Source organism: Leptinotarsa decemlineata, unplaced genomic scaffold, assembly GCF_025532065.1.
Source record: "Leptinotarsa decemlineata unplaced genomic scaffold, Ldec_3_MD MMD2_P_RNA_scaffold_5, whole genome shotgun sequence".
Classification (NCBI taxonomy): Eukaryota; Metazoa; Arthropoda; class Insecta; order Coleoptera; family Chrysomelidae; genus Leptinotarsa; species Leptinotarsa decemlineata.
In genome coordinates, this window is record NW_027412532.1 from 4328144 (window position 1) to 4341029 (window position 12886).

Sequence of the window (12886 nt, forward strand, 5' to 3'; positions counted from 1 at the left end):
TAAGGAAAATTCACAGTAGACCTTCACCTGTTAGTTGATGAAATGCTTCATTCAAATAATGAAAATTGCTCATCAGAGAGTTGAATAACTTTACAAATCCCGAAAAAGTACGGTCTACTTTCACGTTAATTGAAGTGTCTGTTTGCATTGTTTTTATTTGATTTCTTCTGAAAGCTTTCTTCAACTTGTTTAGCATTTGGTGTTACCAGAAGTTATGGAGCAGATTTGAAACCTTTTGAAATCTTCTAGACTTTTGATTCGAACTTCTGACTCCGGAGGTCATAGTCATAGTTTGAAGCCAAGTTTGAGACTTGGGCTTCCAGAAGCTTCCAATTGTAAAAAAAGGATCATAAATGACTTTACGGCAAAATACTGTTCAAGGATTTCTTGGTAAAATGGTGACTGTATATCTTCGACCAACTTCATAGCCCAATAATTGAATGAAATTTTTCGAGAGACCGAATATTCATGAAGAAAAATTACTCCTATGAGATAAGATCCTTTCAAAACATTAATTCAACTTTGTTTGGAAAACAATTGGAATAATCCTGCAGACAGAGTTTATGAAATCAAATATCATTCCACCAGAAGAGCAACATTCAGTTGGAACCAGAAAATCGAACTCAGATAGGAAAGCAACTCTGGAGTCATTTTGAAAAATCCCAGCTTCAACAAAGTCATCTAATTATTGGTAAAGGAAGGTTTTCCCCTTTTACTTCTCCAGTTACAGATCGATTTAAAAAAAAGCACTGTTCAGAGTATTCCTTCTGCAGGGCCAGACCCAGATTGAAGAATCGTCTCTTTACAATAAGGATCTACATCGGAATTCAAGCTGTCAACCTTGCTTGCTCCGATACAGAAAGTGACCAGAAAAGATGGCGTCAGTAGTCATTTGACCATGAATTCACGATATTTCACTTGGTAAAAATTAATTTATTCGAAGAAATGGTTGAACGTGTACCTCCTCTATGACATCTGATAGGGATCTTTGTCAATCAAGAGAAGAATATTACTGGAGTTTTTTTCCCAACACCGAACCGTTATTTTAACACCTCGACACGTGTTTCGATCACCAAGTTATCATCTTCAAGAGTTCAGTTCGATCTTTCTCTTGAAGATGTTCACTTGATGATTGGAACACTTGTCGAGGTTTTAAAATGACGGTTTGGTGTTGGGAAAAAAACTCCAGTAATATTCATTACTACGCAGTGCATCTCAAACAGTGCACCACAAATCGAAAGAAGAGGTAATATACGAATGATTGAGGAATGAGCTCTCTGGAACTGTTTTCTTTCCACTGAGAAAGATGTTTCTGTATCTACTTTGTATGACTGGATTACTCTGGAAAGGAAGGGAAAGTGTCAGTATACTATACACTGAAGTATTCTTTAAACTAGCATTCTAGAGATTATTTGAAACATCTGAATTAGCCAAAGAAATCATTTTTGAAATTATTTAGGTGGATACTTTAACGGCGATAGTTTGGTTTATTTTGATAGGTGAATATGACATTTTCTATTCTGTTCTGAGGCTCCTGGTAACTATATTCAATACTCTCTGTTTAACAGCTACTGAGAGTGTTAGCCAATGAATCAATATTAAAACAAAAGTAAATGCATTCAGACACTATCGGGTGTATTCTCAGGTTAACTACAACGCAATATAATTGCGTCCAAGAGCATACCGATGCATCCATCTTCGTCAGATTTATCTTGACAGTTGTGTGTACCGTCGCATCTTTGGGATTGGGGGATACAGAATCCATTTTTGCAATGGAAGTCGCTGGGGTGGCATGCTGCAAAGAAATATTATTTTCTTTCCTTGAACCTATTTTCGGAATGATGATAATTTCGGTTAGAAGAAGAACTATGGGTATTAACACATCAACTGTGAGTGAAGAAAGATGGACAAGGAAATATATCAACGATGAATGAATATAAGAGCTGGAGAGAAGTTCTGATAGAAATAATGAGGAATGAGATAAAATTATGTGGCCGGATGTGTACAAGTGAGAGTTTGAAGTAGTATGAAAAATTAACAAACAGATCAATCTATCCCATGCACATGTAGACAGCTCATCCACCATTAGCGTTGCACTTGGCTCATTTCAATTCCTGGAATGATCTCACTGTTGGATGATTTTTCAATAACTCAAACCCACTTCGAATAGAGAAATGTTGAATCGAAAGAAGATTATGGAAAGAAACACCACATGATACGTTTTGATCGTGAAGATTATTCTCAAACACTTACGACAACCCCGTTCGTCACTAAGATCTTCGCAATCGTAATTTAGGTCACATTTCGAGGTTAATGGGATGCATTTTCCGTTTCCACACTTGAACTGGTCTGCTCTACACCGTTCTGTTTTTGGGATTGTGACATGCAAACATGTAATAGGTTAAAATCTCAGAAGGGGTTACTGTTAACTATTAATAACACAATCGGAATGGTTTTCAAGCTTGGTAAGGTACAGGGCTCAGGATAAATAAATGCGATAAGCAGGGTGATACAGGATAGACCAAGTCATGAATCAAACTGAAAGGGGTGACAGAGATGATCCCTTTTTATGGTATGTAGGTACTGCCATTTTTGAACCGTGAAACACTACTCTATTTGGGTCGCAGATAGATCAAAAACACCTTCCGGTTCTGCTGCAGGTGTTTTCAGTCGCAGACCCAGGACAGAGATATCAACCTGCCTGGGAGCCCATGCGTCTGTATTTTAAGCAAAAATTTACGCTATCAGTTGTGTGCGGAGAGAAGAATCTAACCTCATACACAAGTCAATGAAAATATTTAAACGGCGTTGGAAGCTATCGGCTCCTACCGAGCAATGTCTGGATGGGTAGCAAATTGCCAAAAACGACTCTCCTCGATAGGAAGCAGATTGTCTCTGGTCTGGGATCCTGTCCATACTAGCCTGGGAGGCAATGAGGCTGCTGTCTCCCTTGCGAAGGAGGGTGCTGCAAGCAGCTTCATCGGACCAGAACCTGCCATCAGAATCAGTTTAGGCATTGCCAAACAAAGATTGAACACCTGGATGGCAAGAAGATTTATGGGCTTCTGGCAGAATCACTCCAAGGCGTATATTTATCCTACGAAGCTTGCTACCAAACAAATGTTGGTTGGTACAGTAGTGATGAACTACGATGTCTAACAGGCCTTCTACCGGTCACTGTTATTTGAATCATCATATGTAGAGATTCAGACTGTCGGAAGACAGTGTGTATCACCTCTGTTTGGAAAATGACGAAACAGCAGAGCACATACTCTGTGCCTGCCTCGCTGGGGACCGACTCAGGTTTTTAGAGTTCGGCAGAGCCGTACTCTTATCATTCGTTCTGAAATACCACTCATTGTACAAACTAATCGGCTTCGTTGAGAAGCTGAGTTTATTTAGTCGAGTTTGAATATGTGTGAGCCACAATAAACCCTTGCGGGTTGCGGTGGAGGGTCGAATAGACCCACTCACTTTGGATCTAACCTTACCTAACCTATTTGGAACATTTTAACAAAATCTTGGCACCAAGAACTGGTTCATAAACTGGTGAATGTTATTGGTCGGTGAATACACATCAGTCTTCTAGACGAAAGTAGTGTATGCAGTTTGCAGGGAATACCAATTTGAGGCCTCAGCAAGATGAGCCCATAAATATAATTAGAGAAAACTGAGCTGCTCATGGGTCATTGATGGCAGACATGCACATACATGCACATACATACACAACCTCCCTATCACCTCGTTTCATTTGATTCATGACTTTTAGAACATCCTGTATAAATATATGATTATCGCCTTCTTTTTCCTGGGTTATTAGTTAATGTTTATTCACTTCTCGAGATTTTCAAATAGTCTGATTTCAATTGGTAGATTGTCCATTTTAACAATTCATTTTTGAAAGCTCCGGTATATTTTGAATAACTTTTTCGTGAACGATATGATTGATTTTTATCTATATTTTATTCCTGCAAGCTAAGCAGAAGCTCGAAATATAAAGCAGACTATTCACCAAACATTTCTCAATAAGCGTAATGCAAAAATTCAAGCCAAATTTGAGAAAATGTCTGAATATTCTCGAAAATCAAAATGCCATTCAAGATGCTTTTTGAAAAGCAAGCAAATCAAGCTGTGAATACAAATAACTTGGACATATTTCAGAATATGCACATTGTCAATTAACACATCTCAAACATTTTTGTTTAGACACTGAATGTCAATCATGAAATTTTACGTTATCTCTATTTGGTACAAAAATAAATGATTATTTTTCGTCAACATTCAAGTGGTCTTGCAGGATCATTTGGTAATTATTAGTATTTCGTGACAAACAACACTATAAAGGGACCATGATTTTTGATCCACTCTCTCCTAAATGCTTCCATAATTTTTACGAAAATCACTGACCTGTACAATTTGCTTCGTCGATACCATTTCTGCATTCTCTAATACCGTTGCAGACAGCGTAAGTCGGGATGCACATATCTCCACAGGAGAATTCGGTAGGTAGACATCTCAATGGAACTGTAAAAAAATAAATAAATGAATTTATGAGTAATAATTTCAATTGTGCTGATTTTTTAACAATTTTCAACGTTCAATGATCATGAATTTGAAGTCAAAAATTGGCACTCCGGACGAGTTTTGGAATCACGAGTATGTATTGAAAAATTCTTAGTCTACTGAAGAAGCGAGTGATATTTGAATATTGAAATATTTCATTATTTGAAAGTTTGAAATATTTTTGTTACAGCGAAACTTCAACTCCTCTAGACGTGCAAAAAACGATGTGGATCTGCAAACCATGCCTCCTCAACTTCGTTGAAAGAAAGAGTTTTTTCAGTTGAGGATGGAGTCAGATTCTTCAATATGGGAAACTGTCATGCAAACTGATCGTTTGCATGACAAGATGATATTTGTGTGCAAGGGCATCGTCTTGCAAAACAAACTCCGAAAAAATTTCTGCGTTTATCTCCATTTTTATTATCGTAGAGTGATCAGTTACATGCAGTTCCTGGTAATTGTTTCACCTTTTTTCGAAATCTTGATTACTCCTTGGCAATCCCAAACAACTGGAGGAAGAAATTTTCCCAAGTTTAATACATAGTAACGACATGGCTTGAGAAGATTGCTTCTTTTTTTGAACCGAGCAAAGATTAAACGCAATGCTTTTACCCTTGTTCACACCTCAAATAAATGGAAATGTTGTTTCTTAAGGTTCGGTTTTAGATCCACTAATATTGTTGGTTTTGTATAAATGATCTATACAGTTTTAAGAAAACTAGTAAAATGTAACTTGTTTGCAGATGATACGAATTCACTATGCTCTAGCAAAGATGGTTCATAACTAACAAGGCGAAACACTGAACAAAAATGAAACTCAAATCATAATTGTATCTTCTAATCCCAATTTCCATACAACTGGAAGTTTTTAAGATTCGTTATTGATGGTATATTGAGCTCGTCTGATCATATGAAAGCAGTGACTGGCGAACTTTCTACTGTTTTGTTTGTTCTGAAACGATTAAATAAAGTAGTCTGCTCGATAACGCTTGAAATGTCCTACTATGGCTCACTCAGTTATTCCATATGGTATTTTGATTTTGGGTGATTCAAGTAACTCCATAAAAGTTTTTAGGCGCCAGAAAAAGGTCATACTAATTCTAGATAGAACAGGTTACAAAGAGCAATGTCGTTAGTTTTTTATCCAACTTGGCATTATGTATCTTCCAACATTATATATCTATGAAGTTTCACGGAAGATTCAGGTCCAAAATGACGTTAACCATATGATAGATACGTTCATATAAAATAGTCAGGTCCACTGTTCTAGTACCATTCTGAGGTTTGGTAGATTCATATTATGAACTTCATCGTGAAAGTTCAAATTTCCTTACAAATCACAAATTATTTCGAATGAAATCCTGATTTTGCCGTGTTCTGTTTGTCGAAGTGAGCAAATGCCTTTCCACTCACAAGAAATTTTGAGTGGAGCATGCTAAGAACTATCACGACGTTTATTATCATTATAATGGTCGTGTTATCTTATGCATAATCAGTTATTAATCAACCTTTCATTGGAAAGTCTATAGCAACTTTTTCATTTCGTGCATTTCCTTTTCGGATACGCTTCGAATACGTTTGTTTTTGGTTTCCATCTAGAATATCTTGCTTGTGAGGGTCAATTTCAGATTACTATTCGTTAGGAGAGAAATACACCTTAGTAGGTATCGAAGGCTACCGGGTAGTTACTACAGTATTTACATTCCACTGTACACTTCAATTGATCTATTGAATCAACCACAATCCTGTGGTTATTCCTTCTTAGACATCTGGACCAATATTGTTTCGCTTTATCGTTGCTGTTCATTTCTTCATCAATTTATGTCAAAAGTTGTTCAGTCATGAGTCGTAATATTATGAAACAAATAAGATTTCCGTCTCGTGATGTTATTCAAAACGGTGCTGATGATGTGATCCATGGGAATGGTAGTGATCCATGAAAGTAATATCAAAACTGTTTCATATATTAGATTAGGTAGTGTTTCTATAGACAATATTTGTTTGGATGGGTAAATGGGTAAAAGTGATTTTCATGTAACTCATGAGATTCAATATGTAAGTAGTTAATCGAAAAGGTATTTTCCTTGAAGAAACTCATGTGTATGATCTACAAATATTCATCATCTTTTTCATCATCTTTTTCTTCAGTAGTTTAATGATGGAGAAGTAGAAAGCCGTAAAGCTTCATTCCCAGATAATTTAATGGTGAATAAGAATATTGACATTTGTTTGTTTGAAGGTGATTGACAGTGTTTCATGATGAATTTCACTAGTTCGGAGTTCCATTGTCTACTATATAAAATGATTTGAAATCCCTGAAACAACTAAAGAATAAGAATTAAAAATGAATAGCTGAAAATAAGAATTATATTAACCAAAATAAACCTGAAATGAAATAATAGTGAAATGAAATACAAGTAAAAATAGAAAGAAAATAAAAATAAAAAGTGGAGCGATTCCAAGTCACGTTAGTCACTAGACGCCTTCCTGAAACACATCAACAGCGTGAGACCTTCCATCAATTTCACAATGGAGAAGGAAATCCACAACGAATTGCCATTCTTAGACGTTTTGGTGAAGAAGACCGACACTAAGTGGGAAACATCTGTATACCGAAACCCACTCATTCGGGACAGTATCTGAACCACGAATCCAACCACCATCAATCGACTGAAAGAGGAATCATCGAGACTCTATTAGACCGTGCTTTTGGGCTTTGTAATACGAAGGAAGGTCTCGAGAAGGAACTAGACATCATCAAAAACGATCTTCAAAGGAATGGCTACTCCAAAGCGATGGTAGAAAAGACTTTGGTTAGAAGACAGCAGGAGCCTCGCAAGGAAGAGAAGCCGTCACAATCAGTGCTTGCACTTCCCTACATCAGAGGATTATCGGAGAGGATAAGAAGAATTGGTTCCAAGTACAACATCAGAACCTGCTTCAGATCCGGTAACACTATCCGTAGCAGCCTCACGAAAACCAGGCCACCAAACGCGGACTGCGATTCCAAGAATTGCATTTACCGGATACCCTGTGAGTGCGGAAAATCCTATATTGGTGAAACTAAGAGGCCATTGAATGTTCGCATTGCCGAGCATAAGAAACACACACAGCGAGGGGAAACCAGCAAATCAGAAATAGCAGACCATGTTTGGACCCATCAACACAACATCAAGTGGTCCCAAGCTGAGATCTTGCACAAAGAGGAACATTGGTTTAGGAGAAAATTCAAGGAAGCCGCATACATGTTGTCCAACAACGCATTCAGCCAAGCCAGCGTAGAAATACGCAACATATGGAAACCCATCATCAAGCGAAAAATGACCAACTCCCGCCAAAGCGGTCATCTCCCACGGAACCAGTGACGCGGAAAATGGAAAGCAGGGATAAGTGAAAGTACTCGAACGACCTATAAATAGTCATCTCTCGGAGGAATCAGTCCAGTCATCACCCGAAGACGATTGTAGATACTAACAATCGAAACGTCGTGAACTAACGTGACTTGGAATCGCCCCACTTTTTATTTTCATTTTCTTTCTATTTTTACTTGTATTTTATTTCACTATTATTTCATTTCAGGTTCATTTTGGTTATTATAATTGTTATTTTCAGCTATTCATTTTCAATTCTTCTTTTTTTTAGTTGTTTCAGGGATTTCAAATCATTTTATATAGTAGACAATGGAAGTCCGAACTAGTGAAATTCATTGACATTTGTATTTTGTATCTACAAAAATGAAGTTTCAATATACCGGCAGGCAAATCTTTTAGGTCAGAAACCTGATACCCAGAAAACAAAATAGGAATCAACAACGTTGACTGAGGTTTGAGTAATAATTCAATCGAATGCCATTTCAATTGAAATATTTTCTTTCACTTAAAAAAAATCGAAAATATTGAACAAGGCATTGGTTGAAACTTTGTAGGCGAAACTTTTGTGAGATAAGAATTAACGAGGTCTTGCCTTCGGAAATGCGATCACTATCAAGGATTATAACATTTTTTTGATCACGGAATGGGCGATTGTGGATGACAAATATTTTTTGTGCATTTAACTGTGAGATATCTCTCATTTGGAATTTCGTCAGTATGTGACGGTTATTTCCACTGGCGTGTGCCACCGAATCGCATAAAATCACGGAATAGTGAATCTGGAACAGCAACCGATAGAAATTATATTAATGAGTCCTACGATGCCGCCGGTCGTGAATGGTTATTATCCATAAACCCCAATTATATTCAATAATCGTCGATTTTCACGCCAACCATACCTTCAATAATGCCCGCATTGTGATTTTGATTCATCAGAAATACTTTCTGTGAAAATCGCTATAATAAATTGCCCATTGCGTGGCCGTGCTTGGTACGGAACCGCTCGAATTTTGTGTGAAAAACCTGAAATATAATACGAAATGATTTTTTTGTGGAGAATGAATTAAAGGAAAAAAAAAAGTGTGGCAAAACTTACTATAAATAGAGTTTCGAAAATTTATATCGATCTCAAGTGCACTTGAAAACCCAAAAGTTGATTTTTCGTTATGACACAATCAATTTGAATGGTAATAATAAATACTGTATCAAGAAGAGATACATACATATAAAAAAATGAATACTGTCTACAGTGGTTTTGTTGCCCTAGATATAAGATTGATTTTGGGTGTATTTATACTCACAATTCATGAAATTATCAATGGTTTTGCAAGATTTGCTCTCGTTTTCTTTTAAATATGTATTTTCATTTTACATTACAAAAATTCGACAACAAGAAACAAAATAACAAATATATTTATAATCTCAGTTTTATTTGGAAAAAAATATGATACTTTGAAGTAAATAGAGAGGGAAATTTCGAAAACATGTTATATCTCCATGGAACGCCTTTTGACAGCTTTTTTTTATAATTTTTCAGAGGACAATCTCTTTTCAAAGACCAGCAGTAATCGGCCATCATGTGACAATCCCATCGACCCTGATATCTTTCTTCCATTACTTTTAGATCCTGGTGGAACCGCTCTTCCTGCTCCTCAATATAATTTCCTAAATTATCTGGAAATTTATCCAAATGATTGCGAAGATAGTGTAACTTGATACTCATATTTGCTCCTAGAATCTAAAATTTTGTCAGCATATTTTGTACAATTTCTTCATAATTTGGTGCTTTATGGTTACCTAGGAAATTTTCGACTACCAACTCAAAACTTTCCCAAGCTTTACTTTCCGGAACAGTCATAACTTTGATAAAATCAGTGTCTTTCATCAATTGCCGTATTTGAGGACCATCAAATATTCCACCTTTCAACTTTTCCATACTACGGTGCCAATAATTTTTTTTCTTCCAATCTTCAAGCTAACAGTTCTGATTCTTGTTTGATAAATTTAGATCACGTATTGAATCACTGAGTTCATTTTGAGAAAACAACTTTGGCGTAGACGTTTCACCCTCCCATTTACTTCCACTGGTAAACTGATTCGATTTCTGTGAATTTGGCAACATCATTGTTTCTGAGGGCATGCGAATCACTTTTGAAACATAAATAGGCCGAAGGAGATTTTCACTGTGTAAAACTGTAAGTCTGGATATCTCCACGTTTGATTCCGATTAAAACCTTCAGCATCTACTACGCAAAAGTAACAATCATCGAAATGATTCTTAGGCTCCATCCAGATCAGGAATACCAAAGTCTAATCTAGAATGTTCTCCTTTTTCCACAAGCGCAAAGACTCAACGCAAGACTTACAAACTTTATTAGGAACCCATGATTCATCTAATTTGTCCATTTTAAAACCAAAATATTCAGCATAAGTTTCCTCAACAAAGTCTGTGATATTTCTTTTTTATTTTTTTGATATATAAATACCACAAATATAACAGAATAAATCACTACTATATTTGCACTTCCTTCGTGACAAACTCATGTTTAGAAAGACAAGATAAATATATTAGAACGAACACTCAACAATTGAAACAAAATATTAACATATAACAACTTATATATATATATATAACTTATATAACAACAAGAAGATCAAACTGATCTTCCTCTTGAAGGTGATCAAACTGATCTTCCTCCTATAGATGATCACTTGGTAATCGACACACGAAAGAGGAAGATCAAACTGATTATCTTCAAGAGGAAAATCAAACTGATCCTCCTCTTGAAGATGATCAATTGGTAATCAAAACAATTGTCGAGGTGTTAAAATAACGGTTTGATGTTGGGAAAAATTCCATTAATACCCACTCTTCGATATTGGTAGCAGAAAACTCATTAGGGTGTGAAAATTGAAGGTGGCTCAACTACGTTGAAAGTATACCTGATATGATCAGTTCTACAATTCAAACGTATCAAACAGGAGGAATATGACCCAGTTTTCTGGAATCAAAATGTAGATTCTACATAATAATAGAAACGTTTCAGATGGATTGGACAATGAAGGTCCAAACTTTCAACACTTCAAGCACGGACTATTTAATGGAGTGAAATTTGCTACGAGTGTACCTACACTTTCAATGTCCCCGTAATTGAATCTCACGTCGTTCAGATATTTTTTGTACATTACGTTTGTATATATCAGTTGCTACGTCTGTAAATATCAAGATTGAATTCCATACCACCCAAAATGAATATGCCATGAAGATAATTGTATCTCAACCAAAAACCCCACGGCAAATCATAACTAGAGAAATCCGTCCGTCCCTACTCGCGAGATAAAAAGCAAACGTGCCAATTTCTTTTGATCTGATACCGAATACACATCCTCCACTTTCCTGTTTTCGTAAACATCCTCACATAAAAGTCTGAGAGACATGAGAGCGAGAAGCTAGGCGTTATTGCGTAAGAATGAAATGTTTCTGGTAAGATGACTATCAAAGGGAAACAACCATATCGCGTTACAATATTACGCTAAATCGAGTTAAGTACGGCTTTGTGACATCAGACACGGCCAGGAGAGTGCGAACTTCGATCAAGTAAGGACATTTTGGAAAGGGTATGGTATGGGACACAAGATACCTACTTTGAAGAATTTCATTTCATGAGAGGCTCGAGTCTAGTCCGGGAACTCGTGGAAAGGGGTATGTCAAGTTTCAGCATCTATTATTTCGCCATTCCGGTGGTCACTTATGATTCTGGAGTCTCAATAAACAGAAATTGATCTGTTTATATATTACTATCAGCACTTCAAATTAAATGCATTGATTATGAAAAAAATATCTGTATTCCGCACCGTGAAACATTTCCTAAACGAATGCGTTTGGCGTGGAGCTTTGTTCAGAACCGTAAATGATTTTGCATGCTCGGATGCATAGGTGAATGTTGTCTCTAGATGCTATCGATACTTGATCAAAATCTATGATTTTAGAGGAATTTACAAAACAGTTTACAAAGCGGCAACACGAATATCATTTCAAAAAGAGCTTCTTCAGATTGTCAATCGGTGAAATTCTAGTAGATATTGAACTTAAGCTTCTCTGAGGAGCTGAGTATCTAGAGAAAAGACGAACAAGAAGTGTTTTTATTATGACGAAGTGTGTATTGTTGTAAACAATGCCAGTTTCATAATATTATCGAAACATTATTAAATCACAAATAAAATGTCATCAATGACATGGGTGGATTCAACCCATTCCGTGACCAGAAGTCGTTATTATGAACGATTTGAGTGTTTTTTCTCATAATGTTATCCCTATTCGCTACTGAAGAGCCGACAAGGCAAGTGTCTCACGGTGAAACATCGGATGTCCAGCAGTGAGGATGACAGTGTTCCATGTAAGTGAAATTTCACTTCTTTCATAATTTATATTGTGTAGGTATCCTGTGGATGATATCTGATTTGGATCCATCGCGAATGTTCAGAATACAAACGGAATAGAGAAAACTATCATGAGGGTGTACAAGAAGTGTCGCTACTGTCAACTGAACATTGTTCTCATCACATCAGGGTTGGAAGTTAGGCAGAGTACATGAACTCAAACCCTCTGGTCATTGTCGACTACTCAATTACAAGACATGACCTCTAAATGGCCTCTAAGACCTCCTGATCCAGCTTCGGAGGGATTGTGCCCATCATGATCTAGTTCAACGTTAGTGTCACTACTTTCTTCACATGATATTACACTATAAGTAATTGCAACTTCAATTATTCTAATTCAGTCCACCTGAAAAATATCCTTATTTCTCACGATGCGGAATAATTGGAAAACTGAAATTAATCCTGGTATGTGTAACATCATGTTGTCAAATAGACGAATATAAATGCCCGTTGATTAAAATTATATGTACGCTCAAAAACTGAATGAAATATCGCTTTGTACAAAATGAAAA

The 12886-nt window shown here is 36.4% G+C and overlaps 1 protein-coding gene across 28 annotated transcripts in view; it reads right to left on the bottom strand.

Moving 5' to 3' along the window:
• The window catches only part of LOC111513366 (basement membrane-specific heparan sulfate proteoglycan core protein), a 471092-nt gene that overhangs the window by 106560 nt on the left and 351646 nt on the right, over positions 1-12886 (bottom strand). For 17 of the 28 annotated variants that reach the window (XM_074169282.1, XM_074169281.1, XM_074169280.1 and 14 more), the window contains 3 exons: positions 4408-4524; positions 2254-2364; positions 1685-1795 (listed from right to left, as the gene is read on the bottom strand). In XM_074169282.1, coding sequence (XP_074025383.1) covers positions 1685-1795; positions 2254-2364; positions 4408-4524 — 339 coding nt within the window. The remainder of the gene's footprint in view (positions 1-1684; positions 1796-2253; positions 2365-4407; positions 4525-12886) is intronic. The other 11 variants (XM_074169287.1, XM_074169302.1, XM_074169301.1 and 8 more) reach the window with 2 other exon arrangements.